This window comes from Schistocerca cancellata, chromosome 1, assembly GCF_023864275.1.
Source record: "Schistocerca cancellata isolate TAMUIC-IGC-003103 chromosome 1, iqSchCanc2.1, whole genome shotgun sequence".
NCBI classification, from domain to species: Eukaryota; Metazoa; Arthropoda; class Insecta; order Orthoptera; family Acrididae; genus Schistocerca; species Schistocerca cancellata.
In genome coordinates, this window is record NC_064626.1 from 869,578,830 (window position 1) to 869,602,330 (window position 23,501).

Here is a 23,501-nt window from a genome sequence, read left to right on the forward strand (position 1 = left end):
TTTATATTTGCATGCTTTAGGTTATGTTATGTTTTAGGCCCTTGTTTAACAAATTTAGTTCAATATCACTAGAATTAATGTTTATGGAATTTATAATTGTATCAGAGAAACATTGCTTATTGGATGATGGATTATCTGTTTTCCCCACTTGTAACTAGAGTTGTTAATTTTTGTTTATGCCTTTGCAATATGTCATGTTCTGCGTAACAAAAGCACGAATTACATCAAAGATACACATGGAGTGCACACAGCTTAGGATGTTACTTACATAATTTCAAATGAAACGTGCAAATTTGTCTGAGAATATCTTTCCACTTGTACTGAGCTCTTATTTCACACGGTAATCAGTAAGAGTGCTTTTTACGATTGTTGTGTGGCTGTAATGTTGTTCTTAATGTTCACTTTGATGTATTATGCAATCACTTTTTTTGCTATTCATTTGTTGTTAAATACAGTTACTAGGATTGCTGTTGTCAATAGAAATTTGAACTTTTATGTTATGCACAGTTCTATTTACCTGGTGGGTTAACAGTGTCATTATTTTATACATTTTGATTTCAGAACTTCACAGTTGTTTTTATTTTTTTAAGTGTCACTGAGGGGAAAAACTTTAGTCAGTAACACTTTTTGAATGATTTATTTATTTCACCAAGTTTTGGGCCTGGGCCCTTCATCAGACAGCAAAAAGGATTTCTCGTATAAATGTCACACTGTTAAACTTCCTGGCAGATTAAAACTGTGTGCCGGACCAATACTTGAACTCAGGACCTTTGTCTTTCATGTGTAAGTGCTCTAACGATCTGGGCTACCCAAGCACGACTCAGGCCCCCATCCTCACAGCTGCATTTCTGCTAGTATCTCGTCTCCTACCATCCAGACTTCACAGAAGCTCTCCTGCGAACCTGTCACATTATTGTTCCATAATATAACATACTATTTATGATTTTCTTGTTTACAAAAGCTTTTACATTTTATACAAAGTCTTTACATTTTTGTACTTGGGGAAAAGTTTTTATTTATACATTGCAGCATAAGGGTCACTGTGTGACATGTTGAACATGAGCTAGATTAAAGACAGATTAGCAGGCATGTGTGTTTAGATCTAATGTCATGTCAGTTGATGATTTGAGCTGAAGGAATTCCTTAGAGGGCAGTGCTATTTGTTCTGGGTATTTTAGTCCATTCAGAGAGCAGTGAAGGGCAGAAAACGGCAACTGTGTTTGTTATTTGTTTAGGGAAATTGTCCACTTAAAACAATCCTGCAGAATTAATTGTTCCATGCATTATGAAACAGGTTTTCTTTTAGAGGTAATTAATACACAGTTATCTCGTGCAGTATAAACTGACTTTCCTGCAGAATACGTAATCATAATGCTATGGGATTATGGAAGTGATATAACTAAAGCTAATTTTGCTTTTGTATCATTGCATTCTTTATTTACAGTAATTTGTACAATGGCTATTTACTTAAAAAACTTCAGGATTCTGTCCTAGGGAGCTTAGATCTGAAGATAAAGTGAGAAATAGTAAGCTTCTTTGTGGTGAGTACTCTTCAGTAATCTTTTATTTCTCTAATATAGTTGTCTGAAATTGCAGTGAAATTGTTCCGGGGTATGATAGCAGCACCTTTGTCATGCGACAATTCACCCAACTGCAACACAAGGCAGATCCTGTGTATTCATCCCCTCTCCATGTCAATGGATTGTGTTGGAGATTAAAAGTGTATCCAGATGGAAATGGTGTTGTTCGTGGGAATTACCTGTCAGTTTTTCTTGAACTCAGTGCTGGGCTGCCCGAGACATCAAAGTGAGTGATCTGTGATTTCATTGTTATTGTAATGATTCTTCAAAGTACTTATTAATTTTGTAATTTTCAAGTTAGTTATTTACATGAACAGTAAAACTGTTCGAAGAAACATGTAAATATCAATGTTGTCTTAAGAAAAAATCTAATTGAGACATGCAAATTTTATGGACCCATCCACAGGACAGAAAAAGACAGGCTCACAAGGCAATATTCAAGATAGCAAAGACTAGCAAAAACAAGACAAAATGGATCACGGAAGCAGAAGACGACGTCAGTGATGTGGAATTCATACAAGATAATGTAGGCTAAAGGGAACAGTTCAGAAACAACATAGAAAAATACACTTGAACAAAAACAGACAAAAAAATAGAACAGAATATAAACAGACAGAAGAAAATGAGAGAACAGATCAAATGTATGAAGAAAATTTGGGAAAAATGGAGCAGAAAGAAAAAATAATCATGACTTCTCAAGTATGTGGCATTAAACATACTAAAATGCCTTAGCAAGAAGTCATGATCACTGGCATACTAATTGATTCCTGTACCATCCAGATACCTTTTGTAGGTATCTCACAAGGCTTGAAGCCATCCCCTGTAGTGTATATTCATGCTTATCATTCCTTGACATTATTACATTCCTTTTTATCATCCCTTGCAACATCACATCCCAAATGAAACCCTGTTCCATCCAGTGGCGGATACATATGGGGGGGGGGGGGCAGCATTGCCACCCTCGCTGCCCATGCCGGTCAGCCCGCATGCTATTTGTTTGTTTCTTTCGTCAGTTGACTAGACTGAATTGAGTTATCAAGTAGTTGTACTTTGCCATGTAGCACGCGCATCCGCGTTATCGTATTTTATACGTTTCTGTCTGGCACATACATAGCTAGCACATACATACGAGAAAAGTCGCAGCCATTCTAGTGATCTTGATATGTTATTCTGTCTGACATTTGTTCGAGAAAAGTTGCGAATGTTCTATTGTTTTCTTGTACAGAAAACCTTTGAAATGTAGCGTTATAAATACGGGCTATTTGCCGAATAGGAAGCTAGTTTACATTCAGAAGCAGAAGTTTTAGGACTGAATAATGAATAAGTAAAAAGTCCTAGTTGTAGCATGTGCAAGTGTGAAGATTATTCAAGAGTGAGAGTGATCAGTTGATTGTGAAGTATTAATATGAGGGTTGACTGAAAAGTAATGCCTCCACCTTAATAACTCTTCAATGTTGGCAGCATTGGTATACGGCAGGTACTGGCTTGTTCTGTAGCCTCTTCTCTTAGGCAGTTTATGGTGCTTGTGTTGATATGAGTACTGTGCGTCATTGGGTGAGTTAGTTCAAAGATGGTAAGGTGGGAACATTTGACTTGCGTGACAGAGTTTGCCGTCCTGTGACAGCAACCGCTGAGTTTCACAAGCAAAATGTTGACAGATCGATTCAGGACGATTGTCGTATCACTCAGAGAGAAATTGCAAGCACAATCGGCATTTCACAAGAACATGTGGGTCACATTATTGCTTAGCTTGGCTATCAGAACATCTGTGCATTATGGTTACCACGGATGCTGACTCCTGAAATGAAAGCACACAGACTGGAAATTTGCAAGGAACTCCTCTCGCATTATGAGAATGAAGGTGATGCCTTTCTCCATTCAATTGTGACAAGAGACGAAATGTGGGTCGACCATCATGACCCACAGACAAAACATCAGTCTATGGAATATTGACACAAAGACTCGCCCCAGAAAAAGAAATTAAAGACGCAGCCCTCAGCTGGAAAAATCATGGCCACAGTGTTCTGGGACACAGATGGTGTTATCAAAGTTGATTTCCTTGATCGTGGAACGACAATAAATTCAGAGCGTTACATCACAATGCTGCATACTCTGAAATGACGGCTAACAAGGGTCCGAAAGGAAAAAGGAAATATTTTCCTGTAGCATGATAATGCCAAACCACACACTTCATATGCCACCACAGCAGAACTTCAAAGACTGAATCTCACCAACGTACAGCATCCTCCATACAGTCCACATTTAGTACCGTCTAACTTCCATCTGTTCCAGATAATGAAAGATGATCTGTGGGGACATCATTATGCTTCTGATGAAGACATTGAGAGAACTGTGAGATTGTGGTTGTGGAAACAGTGTGTCGACTTCTTCCATGACGGCTTCAGAAAACTTATTCATTGTTGGCAGAAATGTATCGAATTGGCTGGTGATTATGTGGAAAAGTGAATATTGGTAATTAAAGATCACATTCTAAGGATTATTTGTGCATTTGATGTATTAAAATATTCTCATCCGAACCCAATTAACAAAGGTGGAGGCATTACCTTTCATTCAACCCTTGTAATTCATAGTAATTTCTCAGTAAAAATATTGTTAAGAGACTTGTAACAATATTTTTACTAATAACGTAAAGATAGTTTCCCGTACCTAACTCGTAATAAGAGTTAGGGATGGGGAAACTAGGGATGCTTATGACTCTGGTAATAGTGACTTTCGAGAAGATTCCTAAAAAACGCATTCTCGGCAATGGATGAGGATAGACTTAATGGCTTAGCTCTGTAGAACTCTCAACCTGATGTTGATTGTCCTATTGATGATGTAATTAACCAATTTGCCAAGAAGATAGGCACATAGAATTCATCATTTAAGGAACAGAACCACAATTGTAACTTTTTTTATATCATAAGATGGCATTGTTTTGTATATGTGTGTAATCAGTTTAAATAAATCTTTCTTATACTTTGCATGTGACTTGATTATTTTTTATTACGGTAAAAGCAGAGGTAGCTCAAGATATCTTTAGTGCCCCTCCTTGAGGTTTTTCTGTATCTGCCACTGGCTCCATCTGCCTCATTCCTCCCCTTCCCCTCCTGTCTCTGGATGTCGTGCTGGATTCATCACAAATGTACTTTTTCTTATCCACGTACCAAAACACTTTGCCAGTGCATCAAATATTTATCATAGTGACAAGAAATGAGAAACTGACTAAACAGGATTTTTTTATTATTGCTGTGATGTGAAAAATGACAATCAAGAATAGTTTCTTTTTATTTATTTCAGCCCATGATGATATGTGTAACAAAGTGTTTTCAGTAAGATTCCATTGTATGTGGTGAAGCTAGGTTATACCTCAACATTTACTTTTTTCAAACATTTAACATACAGTTCATAACTTGTACCTGATTAACTTGTTTGACCATGGCAGTTGTTCAATCCACATGAAAATGAAACAAAGACGCAATGGAATCAGTTCTTATGAAAGTATTCATTACTGATAAAATTGCTAAACTTAATACAATTTTAAGTGGTAAATTACGAATCCCAGTGTCAACAATTTTGTGATATTGATCACACTAGAAAACAGCTCTACATCCTTTGGACATTATTACTGGCTGGACAGGGGATGTTGTTACAATCTTTGCTTTCTAATCTGTGATCAGTTTAGTATTTGAAATTCTGATTTATTTCTTGAATTGTACAAAGATTGAAGGAAATGTTGGAATACTTATACAGTCTTTTCTCTATTATTACACTCTGTTCGGGAGGGAGGGACCATATTCTGCCAATGCTATGATACTTGTAGCTGCAGGGGCTACCCGAGGTTGCCACACCTTCACTTCATCACCACAATGCTTCCCACTTGCAGTGTGTTTGGTTTCAGGAAGCTTGCTGTCATGTGTGATTGTTACACCCTGTGATTGAATTTGTTGTCATTTTTGCTGTTGCGGGAGTTCTTTTATATTATTTGTTATTGTTATTTGTTGTATGGTACTGAACAATATCAGAATGAAGTTTCAGGTCATTTTAAGTTATGAGTGGAAATGTTACGCGTCGTTCATCAGGGGTTGCCATATGTTCCTACTTTGAGACTGAAAAACCTCATGGTGGTGCACTGCTCCCCATTAACTATGTAGTCAATAGAACTGCAGCAGCTCTGAAAGCAAACACACTGTTGTGAAGATTGGCAAGGAAATGTTAGAGAAGTAGAAGAAAGCTGGAAGAACATTGAAGCTTGACACTTAAGTAAAAAAAACGGTTGTATGGCTAAGCGGATTACCAATATAGATTCATTTATTTAGCATACAATTCATTATCATGTTTATGATTACTCTGACACAAAGGAAAATACTCAGCATCAGGGAAGTCACTCACAGTATTGCACAACCTAAGATTTCACTACAGACATTTGTGGCCATAAGATGTTGATGTAAAGGTAGGGTGTAGCTGTATGGTAGTGCCAATTTTTAAGACAGATCTGTGGTCTGAATATCGATGAAGTGGTGTGGCTTGAGGAGACGTGTGTCAGTTGTGGTCATGTTGTCAAGCAGGGTTGGACAGGTGAAACAAGTAAATGAACAATGGCAATGCCTCCAGGCAAGGAGTACAGACATATTCTACAGCATGCAATGCAGGCACCACAGAAAGTTCTCTCTTGAACGGTCTTCAGCTTCTTAAATCAGGGGAAACAGAAGATTATCATGAATAGCTGAGCTCCATTACATTTACAAAGTAGTTTGTAGAAGCACTAATTCATAATCTGGGAAAACCGTCACAAACTGTTCTACATAATTTTCCTTACTATTCAGTAGTTGTTGAAAAAGCGCTTACCATGGTAAAGTGAAAGGAGGAAATGATTGGCTGCAACATCGTAATGTTGACATATGTGGTTACATTTGAAAGGTGGAGCTTATATAAAAAATTTCTCTCCATAAAACTCAGTTCCCCATGTTTGAAACTTACAAGCTGGCACAAACATATGGGCACAATGTCATTAGGGTGCCACCAACTCAACAGAGTTACAGAGCTAATATGGGCATAAATTAAAATGTTATGTTGCCAGGAATAATAATAATAAATTTACCCTTTCTGCAGTGACAGTTCCAGCGATACCTCAAGCACCTCTCATAATGCCGAGAGTGGTATTTACCACAATGGAAGTGAAGTCTAGGTGGATGCAGCTGTATGTTTGAAGTATGCAATTTACAGTGGTAATTAGCTACATAACAAAATTATGTTTTTGTCAAACAGTGGAAAATCCTGGACGGAATGTAACAATATCATGAAAAGGAAAGTTGCTACTCACCATATAGCTGAGATGCTGAGTCGCTGATAGGCACAACAAAATGCAAACACAGCTCATACACACATGACTGTGGTCCTTTGGCTATTTTTGACTAAGGCCTTGTTGGCCAAAAGGTTATATTGTGACAGTCTTTTTGTTGTGCCTGTCTGTGACTCAGCATCTCCACTATGTGGTGAGTAACAACTTTCCTTTTGATTATTGTGTTTTTGTAATTTATTTACATTTTTATAAGCTGCCTTTATGAACAACTAACTCTAAATGAAGTTCCTCTCAGGAATTCACTCTCTCTCTCTCTCTCTCTCTCTCTCTCTCTCTCTCTCTCTCACACACACACACACACACACACACACACACACACACACACACACACACACACACTAAATATTCCAAAATAATTGGATAGATAAAAAATCTACTCCCCAAGCAGCGGCAGAACATTCACATGAAAGGAGGTTATAATTAGCCAAGTTTTCAGAGCCAGTGACTCCTTCAAGCTGAAGAGTTGAACGGGTAGGAAGAAGGGTGAAGGAAAAGGACTGGAGAGGTCTAGGAAAAGGGGTAGATTTTGGGAAAGTAATCCAGAACCATGGGCCAGGGGAGACTTAACGTACGGGATGAGAAGGAAAGACTGATTGTTGGGGACTGCATCAGATGAGATTTGAAAACCTGAGAGTTTAAAGGCAGAAGACAGGTAATATGCAAGACAGAGATTACTGCTTAAACATCATGCATCCATAAACAAGAGTGAAAAGGCAAGTGCATTGTATATAATAGATGTGGGAGGGGGCGGTGAAAAATAGATGGGTAAGACAATGAAAGATGGAGGAAACTAAAATGGAGTGATGAAAGGAGTAGTTACTGTGAAGATATGCTGAGACAGAATTAATTAATGTAGATTAAGGTCAAGTGGGTGGCAAGAACCTAGGACATGTTTTAGTGCTAGTTCCCACATGCGGAGTTCTGAGAAACTGATGTCTGGGGTAAGAATCCAGATGGCGCCTGTGGTGAAACAGGCAATGAGGTCATGATTGTCATGTTGTCGAGCATGCTCTGCCACAGGATGTTGCGTGTTGCCATTATACACACTCTGCCTATGCCCATTCATCCTAATTGACAATTTGGTGGCAGTCATGCCGGCATAAAAGGCAGAACAGTGTTTACATAACAGCTGGTATATGAAGTGTCGTTTCACAAGTGGCTGTCTCTTTGATAGTATACGTTTTGCCAGTTACAGGACTGGGATAGGTAGTGGTAGGAGGGTGCATAGGGCAGGTCTTGCAGTGGGGATTGTCACAGAGGTAGGAGCCATAGGGTAGGGAGATAGGTGTAGAAGGAGTGTAGGGTCTGTAAAGAATATTGTGGAGATTGGGAGGGTGATGTAGAGCTTTTCTAGGTGTGGTGGGCAAATTTTCAGATAGAATGGATCTCATTTCTGGGCACGATTGTAGGAAGTCATGGCCCTTGAAGTCGTGGCCCTTTTGAAGTAGCTGATTAATACATTCCTGGTCAGGATAATACTAAGTCACCAGTGGTGTGCTCCAAAGTCTTTTGAACTAGGCTGTTGGGGTAATTATGTGCAGTGAAGGCTGAGGTGAGAATGGTGGTATATTGCTGCAAGGAGTCTGCATCAGAACAAATACGTTTGTCTCGAATGTAAAGGCTGTAAGGGTGGGAACGTTCAACATGGCAACTGTTAAAATGTAAGTACTGCTCTTTGTTGATAGGTTTAAGTGGACGGAAATGTGTAGCAGGCCTTCAGTGATGATAAGATAAACATCAAGGAAAGTGGCATAGGATTTGGAATAGGGCCATGTGTAATTTATTTGGGAGAATGTATTCATAGATTCCAGGAATTTTAGCAGGTCATCTTCACCATGAGTCCATCTGGTATAGATGTCATCAGTGTATCTAAACCAAACCAGGGGTGAAGAATTATGGATCCCAGGAAAGCCCCCTCCAAGCGACCTATGAAAAGGTGCAGCTCTTGCAGTTGATGAACTTTACACATTTATAAAATGAGTAGTTTTCGAGCTTGACTGAGTTGAATGAAATGTAAGATTATGCAAAAAAGAATTTTGAATGTACTATAGTTACTGTGGCATCTGCCATCATAATTTATGACATTCCTGCCAATATAGGTTTCTCTCTCTGTTTTATTTTCAGTTGTTTCTACTGCCAAATTTTCATTGTGTCTACTCACACCCTATTGAAGACCTTTCTGAGATGCTTTGTTTAGTTTGGCATAATCTATAATGTTTGTACAAGTATTATCATTTGATTGAAACTATCACCTTCTTAATGATAGGTGCCTTTCTCTGTTTATAGGGCTGCAACATCTTTTGTTGGTTTGATTTTAGGTTGTTAAATAATTGCTCGGTTCATCCTTATTTGCATGATCTTCATTTTTTTGAATTCGGTGAACTTGTTGCTTGAATTAATCTGTTAAACCTCCTTGTTCTGAAATGAAGTATCATAATTTGTTTCTGGCTTCATGCCTTTAATTATATATTTTGTGTCTATGATTGCTTCAGATTTTAAAATCATTTTGGAGCACTATATTCTACTAAATTTCTAATTAATTTGACAGAGTATAGCATTATTTCATTATGTGGACTTTGTCACTGAAAGGCAAACAGATATTTTAAATGTAAACAAATTACATTTTGCCTTCCTGTGGGACACCAACTTATCGAAGGTACCTTCAGTGCTGGGTGCGAAGCTTTTTCATGCTCTGTTGAAGTCAAGGGCTGGGCCGGCAGAAGCATTGCTATCGGCAGGGTCACCAAAGCCGGAGTGGTTTTGGCAGAGGAACCAGACAAATTGTATCTCAAAACATAAAAATCCACATTCTGCAGGGTGGAATTTGGGCATGGGCCCAATAACCCAGCACTGTAGAAATGTCATATTACCAAACCACAATAAGTGTGTCGGATAATGGCTGGGACATGCAGAACACGAATTCAGCAAGGAAAGAGGACAGAAGATTTGGCAGTAGTTACTTAGAACCTACAAACGATGTTGAAACCTGGATGGATGAAAGAAATAGCTGAAGAGATTGTATTGTGGCATTGTAGGAAGTGAGGTAACCAGGGCAAGTGCAGGTAGAAATGCCTCATTATTCTCTGCTGTACTGGGGACCAGAAAAAGAACAGGGCAAACTAAAATATTTATAATAACAACAGAGATTAGGAAAAGTCTTTCAGCAAACTGAAAGTAAAAGGAAAATTCAGAACTAAAACAATAACAGCATACACACCAATAGAGAAAGAAGAAGAAGAAGAAGAAGAAGAAGAAGAAGAAAGAATAAAAGAACAGTTTTATGAAGGCCTTGAAAGTATCTGTAGTAAAGTACAAAACTACTACCTATTGCTTGGTGTGGGAGATTTAATGCACAGATCAGACAAAATGAATATGGAAGAGTATCGGGGAGATGCACATTACATGAAAAAAGTAATTTGGTGCTAGAAATCGTTTACTTATGAGGAATATGTGTTTTCCACACAAAAGAATACATCTTGGAACATGCAAATCAGGTGTATGTAGCATAGTTAACCAAATAGATCATGTCTTAGTAGAAGCATGGTATGCCACATCACTCACAGAGAGACAGTGCTGCAGGGATCCAAACTGTGATTAAGACCACTACACTGTAAATGCCATAGTGAGAGAGAAGTTAGCAGTAATACATTAAATCGGAATGGCAAAACAGCAGATTTGAATATAGCAAAACTGAATGATCTCACAATTGTTAAAGCATACCAAATAAAAATTAAATGTCCCAATGGCCAGCGAAGAAACAATGGAAAATCAAGGCAGATGGAATGGGACCGAGAAAGTAGTGAAAGAGGCTGCAGAAGAAAGGAAAGAAATTAATAGTTTGATGATGAATGTAGACTATCAATAGACTATAAAAATGCAGGAAGACTTAGAATGCTGCAGAAAGAGACAGGAAGAACTGCGGGGGTATATGAAGTATGCTCATAGGATATGTAAGAAAAAGGAATGACTGAAAGCAAAATTTCAAGTGAGAGAGGAACTAAAGCAACAGAATGAGATACGAAAATTCTGTCATTGAATAAGGAAGATGATAAAAAAAATTCAACCCATCCAAAATGCGTGTAAAAATATAAATAGTAAGATAATCAGAGATGAACAAAAAATATTGTGGAGATGGGCAGAATACTTTGAAGATACACTCAGTACCAACTCAGACCGGGTATCAAGAGAGTCACAAGGACAGAAGGAGAATATATAGACAAGAGAAGATAAAAGGGAAGAAGCAAAAATACCAACATTGGTGGAGACTGAGTCAGTGATCTATAAAGTGAAAAATAATCGTGCACCTTGTGAAGATGGAATAGTGCCGGAACTTATAAAATTTGGTGGTAATGTAAGGCTTGGTTTATAAATAATATATGGGAAAAGAAAGCATGCCTGAACTCTAATAATATGTCCTACATATAAGAAAGGAAAAAAAAACTTAGCTTGTGAAAATTAGAGAGGCATAACTTCATTGAATACAGTGTACAAGCTATTTTGCAGGGTGCTAAATGAAAGGATAAAGAAGTGCCCTGAAAATATCCTAGGAGAATAGCAATGTGGTTTTCAGCCATATAGAGGCACTTCTGACCAGTTATTCAGTAGATAAATAATAGAGAATAGGAGGAGGAGGAGGAAGTGGAAGATAGGGAAGCATGGAAGGTATCATGTTGTTGCGGATAACAACCAGGTTCATTTAACTGTGGTATGTTATATGTTCAAATCTGTGAGGAAAATAACAAATGTTGTAACAAGTTTTGAACAATCATCTACACTGGAGAAATCTTACTCCACATCTTCATGGCTCTGCATCAGCTGTTCCACAGCTGCAGCCAGCATCATGTCAAAAAACGAGAACAGCTGATGCAGTTTTTTTTTAAAGACTTAAAATACAATTTTTCTCGAAAATAAGATTGTAAAACTATAAGGTCATTGAAACCACCTACAATATTTGTTATTTTAGTCTGATTTGGACTGCATTATAAGTAGAAATGTAATAACTTACACAGTTGCCTTCTAATAAGAACCAAAATTGGATTTCACATGTTACAGATCTTAAGTGTTAAAATTTTGTAACTTTTTTTGTTGCGGATAATAGCAGACTTAATTTCTCTGCTTTCATTCACTAATTTATTGTTGCTTCATATTCTTTGGTAACTCTTCTTAGAGGAACAAAGTTTTTGTTGCACACAAGTGTGTAAGAAGAACAATATATGATGTCCACCACTCAAGAACCTTTTGAAGACAGTTCGTTATTAGTTAGGCCCAACAATCACCACATTACAGCACATTTACTACTTGTATGAAGCTTGTTTTCAATTATGAATTGCAATTTGAAAATAACAGTAACGTTCTTCGCTACAATAATACAGAAGGAATTCTTTACAGCAATCAAGAATCCATAATGTTGCACAGAAATGATTGTTGTATTCAGCTACAAAAATCATTGACAGCTTACTCATTGAAGTGAAGAATATAATGGATAGTAAAATTAACTTCAAACATAAACTGAAATAATTTTATTTGCTTAACAACTCCTTCTATTCCAAAGAATTTGTTTGGAAGTGTGCAGTTTTGTAACTTGTGTCTAGGAGTGTGTGTGAATGTTGTGAAATGTAAATCATTGTGTAGAAAATTACAGGTATTGCAAAGATTAAGGCAAGGTAACTAGTAGAAGAGCATTATGAATATAAACTCTCTTGTACCACATAACACTGAGAGACCACATTTATGACCATGGAACAAGCAAACTACTAACCATTTTCTTCAGACAGCTTGAGGGAATGCTACATGTTGAGTTCATCGAAAACCACCTTATCTCGACAGGTCAGTTTATGGCGTTTTCTAATTCATGCCTTGAAAATGTCGGGGGCAGAATGTCAAACTTGTGAGTTATTAAAGCACAGTGTACATTGGGAAAAGCTTAAAGCTAAAAGTTAGCTAACAATATAGAAAATTGTAGTTATGTCACTCATAACAAGTGAACATCACCGCACTTTGTAGGTTACAAATTCCCAGTCAATAAAGACTACTGATATTTTGAAACAAAAAAACATTTTCAGACATTTTTCCAGAGTCTACAAAAAAGTACCTTTGTCACTGATATCTGAGTTTGTCTGAACCATGTGGTTGTTAGAGGCTTACATACATCTTCATGTGTCTATCAGAATCCTCTTTCTGAAGCTTTTCAGTTTGCCACACACAAGTTGCCCACATTGAAGGGGAGCTGTTGTCTGTTGTCAGTGCACAAGCAAATCAATGTCTGTTACCCGGAATGCTTCTTTTTTTTCCCTGTCACATAACCTTTAATCTTTGTGAAAGATAATTCAGTTGGATTGCACTGGCAGTAAATGCATAACTATGTGACTACATTCACATTGCAAGTAAGTCAAGTTCATATGTTTTCTCACATGATTTGATTAAATTAATGAGATGCAGAATGGAAGTTAGGCATGAGTCTGGCTTAAACAGTGCAAAATATTTTTATTTTTAACCCAGAGCACAATAACTGCTTTCCTGTTGTTCATGCCAAGTGTTTTCTTAATAACAGGTGAAAGATAACTGGCATTATCCATTACAGTGGCTGAATTTGGAGAGAGCTATGGCAAGAACAGTTCAGTGAATCACTTATTGAGAGTGACATGATTAATTTCTGAATGGTGGTAATCTGTTCTGATTCACCTGGGTTTAACTCAAGGTAGTACATTGTTGGAATACCTTCTTATTTTGTGCATCTGTCTCAGGAATGTGGCTTGTGCTGCTGCTGTGTCATTGGTTTCCATTAAAAACTTTCTTCCATCATATTTGAAACCAGTGTCATCCAAAATTCTTTGCATTGACTGTTATCTTTAATCTAATTTTCTCATGCATAATTCTGACAAGTTTTTGTGGCAATGGATTTCACTATTTATTTACATTTCAAACATGGAGTGCATTAAAAAATTCTTGTCAAAACCATACAGTTGTGTTATGTTCCTTGCTATTTTAATGCTTTCCAGGTAATGCGAAACAAATATTTCTTGATATTTCTACAGCTCTGATCCTTTAATTTAGATTTCACTGTACAGTTATTTTGCTGACATCACAGGCTCTGCAGTCCATTCTTCTCTCTTCAAAATGTTAACAGTGGGAGTCTCACTGGGAGACTAACAATTTAAAAAGTTATAAACAGGTAAATAACTCCACTGCTTGTTTGTGGAATACTTGACGTGTGTTCCCAACACCTGATGTATTTATTTTGGAATTACACTAACATATTTGCAGATACACATTCACAGTTGCTGCAAAAAACATCGTTGACAGTTGAATAAATAATTCAGTTTCTCGGTGAATGAAATTGTGTGATCTTGAAGTATGGCAACAGCACAGTCTGTAGAAGAGATTCTAGCTTAGACAGCTTTAACTCGCGGCTGGGCGCTCGGAAAGAGAATTAAATCTTATTGGGTGCCAGTGGTTAATGGAGAGGAATGCACGGAACAATTGAAAATTGTATCGCCTTCCTGTGACATGGGTGTGGACTGTAGTATGAGTACAAAGTTTGGTGATCATGAAGTTTAAAGTATCGTATCTCCTCTCAATGCAAGCCAAGAAAATTTCTTCTGTCTTTAGACTAACTGCTACCCTTGGGGTACAAGTGTACTTAGTATTGTATTCTAGAGAGGTGATTAACTGATGAATGTCACACTAACTTGTTGGGACCGAGGCAGAGGTGGAGTATATAGGAATGAAAATAGTTGAAAACCGTCAAGAATGTTCAAGCCTAAGTTTTATAACCTCTGACTGTGGTTTTTACAACATGAGATAAGTGAAGAGTGCAGGGAGTGTGTTATGTGCAATACTAATGAGCTGTTGTACGGCCCAAAGATTTTGTTGAAAAGGAAATCAAAAGATATGAAATGCAATCTGGAGTAATACAGTGTAATGGATAGATAATATCTGCTCGTCAAGCAATAGTATAATGTGGAGTAATAGGTGTTTATACAAATTAAGTTATGAACCTGAGTGCTATTGTGTAACAAAAGTTTGATTAAGAACGTTATGTTTAAACATGTTTTATTTTTCAAATACAGATACGAATATAGAGTTGAAATGATTCATCAAGGCTCAGTTGATGCTAGCAAGAATATTGTCCGTGAATTTGCATCAGATTTTGAGATTGGAGAATGTTGGGGCTACAACCGATTCTTCCGTCTTGATCTACTTGCCAGTGAGGGTTATTTAAACACAGAGAATGATACTCTAATTCTAAGGTGAGTGTATATTTTATTTTCCAGCCTTATTTTTTAAAACATTTTTGTGCCTAACGGGCTTATCCTGTAGAATGCATGGTACACTGGAATTTTTTTTTTTTCATAGGTTTGTGAAGTTTGGAGCCAGATCTTGGAATCAGTCTGATGTAATGTGTGTACCATTGTCCTCAATACTTTTAGGTTCCTCTCAAACTGGTATCTGACTGACTTGCTCTTCCTTTATACCATCCTCAAACAAACCTTCTCTACTCTCCAAGAAACTAACTAATAGTTCAAAAAGCTATACCTTATCAGTTGTAAACAGCATTTAACAGAGTGAATGTATGTGTTATGCATGTTCAGTCTGTTATAGACCATGTGCTTTGTTTGTGGTCTTAAAAAGGGTCATTTCCATGCTTATTAACTCACGAACACTTATTTTGAATGAGAAGTTCACCAACATTATTGAGAACTTGCAATGTTGTAGAAAATCATCATTGGTTGGTGCAAGTTAAATATTTCCATGCAGAAGGTATGACTTATAGGGAAACGAGAACAAGACTGAACAATGCAGTGCAGTTTTAGAGCCAGTGGGATTGACTGTGCTAATCCAGACTGTAAGAAACTGCCTTCAAAAGAGTAATCCAGCAACCCAGGTAACCTGAACAATAGTCAGCACAAAGACTGCAGGAACAGATGCACAAGATATTTCTTGTAATGAGACCAATGACAACTCTGTAATAGTCTGATTGTTTATAGTACAGAACTTGTGTGACATCAGTCAGCCACTGGAAGGGAGTATGCTGGAGTACAACTCAGGCAAACTACGCACTGTCCAGGAAGAAGACAGGTCACTCATATCTTGGGCAAGCATTGTAAGATCTGGATGCTATGGGTACAGGGAATTTAAGGGCTGCTGTTCTTACTCAGCATCCCAGAGTCAATTACGCAGCCATTTCATGGGCTGCTCGTTCATTTTTTAAAAGACTGATTACAGCACTATGATCAGATAAACAGATCTGAGTCTTATATTTCATTTTATGAATTACTGTTACCCTTACATGATCTTGCACATCTAAAATACTCATATAAATCATATTGTGTAATGTACCGTTCATTTAACTGAAATCATGCCTTTAAAATATTTTATTCGAAACAGTCCAAATTGCAATCTTAAAATCTACAATAGGTTTTCGTTTAATTAACCATCTTTGGAAACTTACGTTCTTGGATGCAACACCAGCAATGTCACAGTAGTTCTTGTCATAAGCATTGTAACAGACACACATGCTACTAGGATTGCATTATAATACTTTTGTGGTGCATAAATAAATGCTGTATACAAAGCCTGTAATGAACAATAAAGTGTTGAGATTTGGAGTTTTTACTAAAGAATTTCATAATAAGCATTATATCTACAGTTATCTACATTAATTTCTGTAATATAGATTAAAGAAAGTACCAGCAGAATGCAAATAATTTTAGGAGTAAAGGAGAACATTCACTGAAGAGCAGAAGTGCTGAGTCATTCACCTACATTTTGCTGGATGGGCACATAATGCTGGGATGGTGTTTCTGCATGTAGGCTGGGATGGGTGTTGTCTTTAGTGGAGTGGGTAGAGGCAGAAATAGGCAGGAAACAGGAGGGGTTTGGGGACAGGCAGCTAGCAGCTGGGTGGGAGGCAGCAGCAGTGCAGGACAGGAAAGCAGGAGAGAGATGTGGCAGGTGCATGGGCTTTGCATGCAGTGCATGCCTGTGAGTTGCAGTGCATGATGGTGACTTGGGGGCATGGATTGGGAGGGGGTGAAAGGACAGATTTTAAAACTGTTGGGTAGAGGATGAGGGGACAGAGGGTTAGTAGAGATTGAGGCCAGGAAGATTATGGGAGCAAAGGGTGTATTGCAGGATAACTCCCAACTATGTAATTCAGAATAGCTGGTGCCGGAGGGAAGGAACCAGATGTCATGGGTTGTGAATCAGTCACTGAACTCAGGCATGTTGTGCTTGACAGATTGTTGTGCTGCTGGTGCTCAACTTTGTTCTTGGCTACAGTTTGGCTTAGCCGTTCATTCTGGTGCCGGCTGGTTGGTGGTCATGCCTACATAAAATTCTGTGCAGAAATTGCAGCAGAGCTGTTATATGACATGGCTGCTCTCAAAATGGCCCTGCCTCTCGTGGTATGGGCTGAGCCTGTGACAGTGCTGGAGGAGGATGCACTGGGTGGGTGAACTGGGCAGGTCTTTCACTTGGGTCTTCTACAGCACTATGACCCCAGTGTCAAGGTGGTTGGGATTAGGAGTGGCATAGGGATGGACCAGGCTGTTGTGTAGGTTGTGTGGATGACTGGGGTGGCTAGGATATTGGGTAAGAAGTCCCTCATATCTAGTTGTGATGATAGATAATCAAAACCCTGGCGAAGAATATGGTTCACTTACTGGAGTCTGGGGTGACATTGGGTGACAAGGGTGCTCCATTGCAGCTGATTCTTGATGATGGTTGGAAATTAGGAGTGTGTGAGTATATTGCAATGGAAATCTGTTGGTGGTATAGTTTTAAGGAAGTAGTGTATGTCAGTGAATGCCTGAATAAGACCGTCAGTACACTGGATGAGGAAATTCACATCACTACAGATATGCCGTCCATGTGTGATCACCTGTATGCAAGGGATTTTTTGGTGTGCAATGGGTGCTGCTGTCAAAATGCAGGCACGGTTGGTGGTTAGTGGTATAATATGGACAAAGGTGTGGACCAGAGATCAGAAATAAACTGTAAACTTGGCGGTAAACTTGCTAGTTGGTCTTATGACGACGTCCCCGAACTTGCTGTCTCCATGTGCTCGGATATTCAACTCAGCAGTTTCAACAACTTCTCCTTTAACTGAAGATCTTGTCACTTGAGTCTATTGTCAGATAAAAGTGCTATAACAGTACAGATAGGTGAGCAAGTACATGAATTCACAAGTATAACCAAGGGCGACTATCACTGCAACTATTTATGTAAGTGTTGGGCATGACAGTTATTATATGATCTCCCACTTGACCGCAGGTGAGGGATCAACCTCAGTGTAGGCAGTACCCGGGAAGGCCACAGCAGTGGACCAATTGGGGGACATACGAGACGTGCTAGACATCCCTCGCATCCCTGCGTACGACCCCCCACAGTGATGCCCCTTGGCTGTAGCCTCAAGCTGTGTGATGGAAGCCAACACAGCCTGGAGTCGATGCCCCAGTAACTGAGGGGTCAGCATGACGGGTTGTCAATTCTCTGGGCCCGGGTTCGATTCCCGGCTGGGTCGTTGAATTTTCTTCGCCCAGGGACTGGGTGTTCTGCTGTCCTCGTCATAATCCTATCATCCTCATTGACTGCAAGTCGCCTTTGTACACAGCAATCACATTTCCTATATATTACTGAAGTCGCTCCTGTTTGAAGCTCATAAAAATATATAACAAATGAATAGTGTGCTTGGCTTATTAGCAGCAGGAACTCTAGGTGCTCTCTCGCTGACAGTGTAACTTACACCCATGCCTGCTGAAACATGTCGTCCAGGAGTCCCTTTAGCCGGGTGGGTGGGGGATCTGATGGAAGTGGAATACTTCCTTCCGTCTTCAAACTAGCTATCAGATTGTGTATCCCCCTCCTTGTTGGTTCATGACCAGCAGTCAGGCTACCACAGCCTTGGCATTGCCCCAAACATTCCAGTGGATTGTTCCCAGGTGGAAGCCCTGGTGGAGATCCCCATGGCCACTTGTCCCTTCACTGCATAACTCTGGCACAAGCTGAGGCATTTTCAGCCCTATGTGCCTTATGATGTGGAGGATTTGGTATTGACACCAGACTCCTATAAGTCAGATGAGCAGTTATTTACAGTAGAGAGTAAAATTCACCCGCAATTCCACTGTAAGCAGTGGAAGTGTCGTGTACATTGGGCAATGCCTTTGGAAGCTTAGCTTTCCTTGGGTGACCCTGCAAACTCAATGCTCGGTCACTTGCTAGCACTAGCTAGGATTCTTGTTTACTTTGATCTTTGCTTGCTTGCATTCAAGTGTGAATACTTTGCAACATCTGCTTTTAGTTTTGTGTTTGTTCCTGACAAGCTTAGGGACTCTTTCGTCACTGCTTAGGTTGACACTTTGTGTTCATTGAGTCACCATGCATCATGGTACTTCGCGTTTGTTCTGAGCATTTCATGAATGCTGTAATCTCGCTAGGCAAGACATAACAGTCAGACTGTAAAGCAAGTCCATTTTAATTCTTAGTGACATGGAACAATACATGACTTTAAGAATTGTAGTATTCCTTGCAAATTTTGGGCACCAAGTTCAGTATTTTACTGCCAGTGTTCAAATCACAATCGGTGTAAAGCCTTTTCCTGTTAACTGTGATTGTATTGATAAAAGAATATGTATGTCAACTGTGAATACTGGGAAGAAAAAAAGATGGGGAAGAAAGAGTTACTGATGAATCAAGATCAAAGGAAGTTAAAGAAAGAAAGAAAGGGAAAAAAAAACAGATTGTTAACCATAAGAAGGAACATCAAATTGCAGACAGGCACAATAAAAAGACTCTTACACATTGGTTTTTGGCTCCAGCCTTTGTCAGTAAAAAATGCGGACACGCACGCGCACGCACACACCACCAACTCCAGCATCTCGGGCTGCAATGCAACATTGTGTGGGATGCGAGCAGCAATCTGTAGGGGGTGGGAAGGGGTAGGAATAGTAGTCTACAGGTGGGGAGAGACGAACAACGCTGTCTGGCAGAGGGTGCAAGGACTAGACTGCCAACAAGCGCGGCATCAGGAAGTTGTGAGGCAGGGAGGTGGGGAAAAAGGAGAAAAAACACACAAGGAGTGGGGAAAGCATACCTCATGCACACACATCCGCCAACTCCAGCATCTCAGGCCAGAATGCAACATCATGTGGGATGCAAGCAGCATCTGGAGGGTGTGGAGAAGGGAAAGGGATAGTAGAGTGTGGGTGGGGAGAGAGACAAATGCTGTCTGGTGGAGTGTGCAGGGATTAGACTACCAATAGGCAAAGCATCAGGAGGCTGGAAGGCAGGGGGGAAAAAAGGAGCAGGGATAGACAGGTGGATGCACTGGCAGAGGGCTGCAAATAAACAGGGTGGAAGATGAGATGAGATGAGATGATAGGATAGAGGGGGTGGGAAACAGTTGGTTGGAGGGTGTGGGGACAGTATGTTACCGTAGGTTGAGGCTGAGATAATTATGGGAGTGAAGAATGTGTTCTAAGGATAACTCCCACCTGTGCAGTTCAGAAAAACTGTTGGTGGAGGAAAGGATCCAGATGGCTTGGGTAATGAAACAGCCGTTGAGATTAAGTGTGTTATGTTCAGCTGCATGCTGTGCCACAGGGTTGTCTACTGTGCTCTTGGCCACAGTTTAGTGGTGACCATTCATCATGGTGGACAGCTGCTTGGTAGTCATACCAATATAAAAAGCTGTGCAAAGATTGCAGCAGAGTTGGTAAATGACATGGCTGCTTTGACAGGTGGTCGACCCTTGATGCGGTAGGAAAAACCTGTGACAGTGCTGGAATAGGAAATGCAGGGTGGAGGGATTGGGCAAGTTTTGCACATGGGTCTTCTACAGGGATATGATCCTCAGGCAAGGGGGTTGGGATTGGGAGTGGCATAGGAATGGCCTAGGATGTTGTGGAGGTTGGGTGGGCAATGAATGGAACACCACTTTAGAAGGGTCGAGAAGTATCTCTGGTACGATGTCCCTCATTTCAGGGCATAATGATAGGTAATCAAAGCTCTCGCAAATGATGTGGTTCAGTTGTTCCAGTCCGAGATGGTACTGGGTGATGAAGAGGACACTCCTTTGTGACACAGACTTGTGGGTGGTGGGAGAATTGGGGATGTGAGAGGAAATGGCATGGGAGATCTGTTTGTGGACTAGTCTGAGGTATGGTGCCTGTCTCTTGAAGGCCTTGGTGAGACCCTCAGCATACTGAGCAAGGTTAATTTTTGTCACTGCAAATACACCATCCATAGGTAGCCGTACTATAAGGGAGAGATGTTTTTGTGTGAAAGGGATGAAAGCTGTCAAAATGCAGGTACTGTTGGTGATTGGTGGGTTTTAATGTGGACAGAGGTGCAGATGGAGCCATCAGGGAGCAGCTGGTCAACATCTAGGAAGGTGGCATGCTGGGTTGAGGTGGACCACATGTAGCAGGTAGGGGAGGTGTTGAGGTTATGAAGGAATGAAGATAGGGTGTCTTGGCCCTGAGTCCAGATCATGAAGATATCATCAGTGAACCTGAACCAGACTAGGGGTTTGGTGTTTTGGGAAGCTAGAAAGGTCTGTTGTAGATGGCTCACAAAGTGTTGTCATAGGAGTTTGCCTTGGGGGTCCCCTGGCTGTGCCGCGAATTTGTTTGTATACCTTCCCTTCAAATGAGAAGTAGTTGTAGGTTAGGATCAAGTTAGTAAGGTGAATGAGGTAATGGGTTTGGAGTTTTAAGGACATTGGGAAAGGTAGTGTTCTATAGTGGTAAGACTATGGGCATGACGGATGTTGGTGTCTAGGGACATGGCTTTAACAGTGACGAGCAGGGATCAAGAAGGTAAGGGGGTAGACAGTCTGTGAAGGAAGTGGTCCATGTCTTTGATGTGGGAGGCTAAATTACGGGAAACTGGTTGGAGGTGTTGGTCAATGAGGGCCGAAACTCTTTCAGTGGGGGCACAATAACCAGCCACAGTGGGACGTCCAGGGTTGTTGGATTTGTGAATTTTGGGGAGCATGTAGAAAGTGGTTGTGTGAGGTGTCATAGGGGTGAGAAGGGATGGATTCAGAGGAGATGTTCTGGGAAAGGCCTAAGGTTTTAAGCAGGATTTAAGTTTGTGTTGGACATCTGGGATGGGATCGGCCTTCTGCCAGGTGGTCACTATGATTCATAACAACAGTGGTGAGACCTTTGTCTACAGGTAGATGATTGAGGATTCGTTTTGAGGTTGTGTAAGCTGTTATTTCTTCTACTGAAAGGTTGAAGGTTAGTGTTTTGAGGAAGGGACCTGGGGAACGATGATGAGGTTAAGTTGACCAGCAGATGATTGGGGGGGGGGGGGGGGGGGAGATAGAATATGGTGGATGGTGGATGGTGGTATGAGCTGGAAGAGATAAGGTTCAATGTTGGAATTAGGTTGGTTGTGGTTGGGGGTCCATTGTGGGGTCAGGAGGAGGAGAGTAAATCTTTGATAAGTCCAGCATGGGTGGGCTAAAATAGGTGTAGGGCTAAAGGTGAGGCATTTGGATAGGACTAACTTCTGTGGGGCTGAGGCTTTTGGTGGAAAGGTTAACAACAATGTTACGGGAATGTTTTGGCTCTGGATTTGAATTTGATGGAGGGTTGTGTAACGTCCTTCTTACTAATCAGCCTATCCTGCTTGCGATATAAAATATGACCGTGGATCACGTGTATGCCTAATGGATTTTTTTCTAATTGTGTAAGGCTATCTTTTCTGAAGAAGTGATACCAATAACTAGGAGGAAAGTGTACGACCGACCCTTCTGATGGAAAGTCCACTAAAAATAAAATTAATTAAACCGAACAAGGCTATAATTTGGAAAATGAAAGTTATTTTGTGCTTTCACTCACAAACAACACTGGACAGAAAGGGGTATCACTGATCATGAATCCAAAAGTTACACATAGGAAGTAATTAATGGTCGCCAACCCACTAGGGCAATTTACATCCAAAATCTTGTACTACAAGATGATGGGAAAGAAAAACATGTATTATTAAACAGTGACATGGCTACTAAAGGTTGCCATGTTTTTGAGTGTTTTTTACTCTAATTTTAAGTGAGTATGTAATGATATAGAAAACTGAGAAGTCACCTTTACATTATGTTTGGCATTAAATTTTGAAAAAAGCAATCGAGTAATGATTTGAAAATATGCAATTAAACTGTATGTTAGTACTGAACTTCATTACGGGAACAATGACTTTCAGTGACCTCAGCATAATGTCATCAAAGAAATTTTGAAAAAAAAAAGCACTTTTTACTTTGCCAACACTTATTTTGCAAATTGGATTTCATATTATTGTCTGAACAACTGAGCCTTTTTTCTTTCTTTTTTTACTGATTTGAACAGAATTAAATACTAGAATACATACCAAACCAAACAGCCATGTGCTCCTAGCTATATGTAAAATAAATAAAACTTCCACACTCTTAATTTGTGTATTTCTTTAGATTTGGATTTTTTCCAGTGATTGATTCTCAAACGTAAAAAATGAAATTGCTTTACTATAGTCATATACTGAAGCCTCTGTTGTACAACAGTTAATTGGAAGTAGGC

The 23,501-nt window shown here is 39.6% G+C and overlaps 1 protein-coding gene across 2 annotated transcripts in view; it reads left to right on the top strand.

Moving 5' to 3' along the window:
• The window catches only part of LOC126189875 (E3 ubiquitin-protein ligase TRIM37-like), a 293,715-nt gene that overhangs the window by 57,397 nt on the left and 212,817 nt on the right, over positions 1-23,501 (top strand). For both annotated transcript variants that reach the window (XM_049930977.1, XM_049930976.1), the window contains exons 5-6: positions 1,597-1,806; positions 15,012-15,191. In XM_049930977.1, the coding sequence (XP_049786934.1) occupies positions 1,597-1,806; positions 15,012-15,191 (390 nt within the window). The remainder of the gene's footprint in view (positions 1-1,596; positions 1,807-15,011; positions 15,192-23,501) is intronic.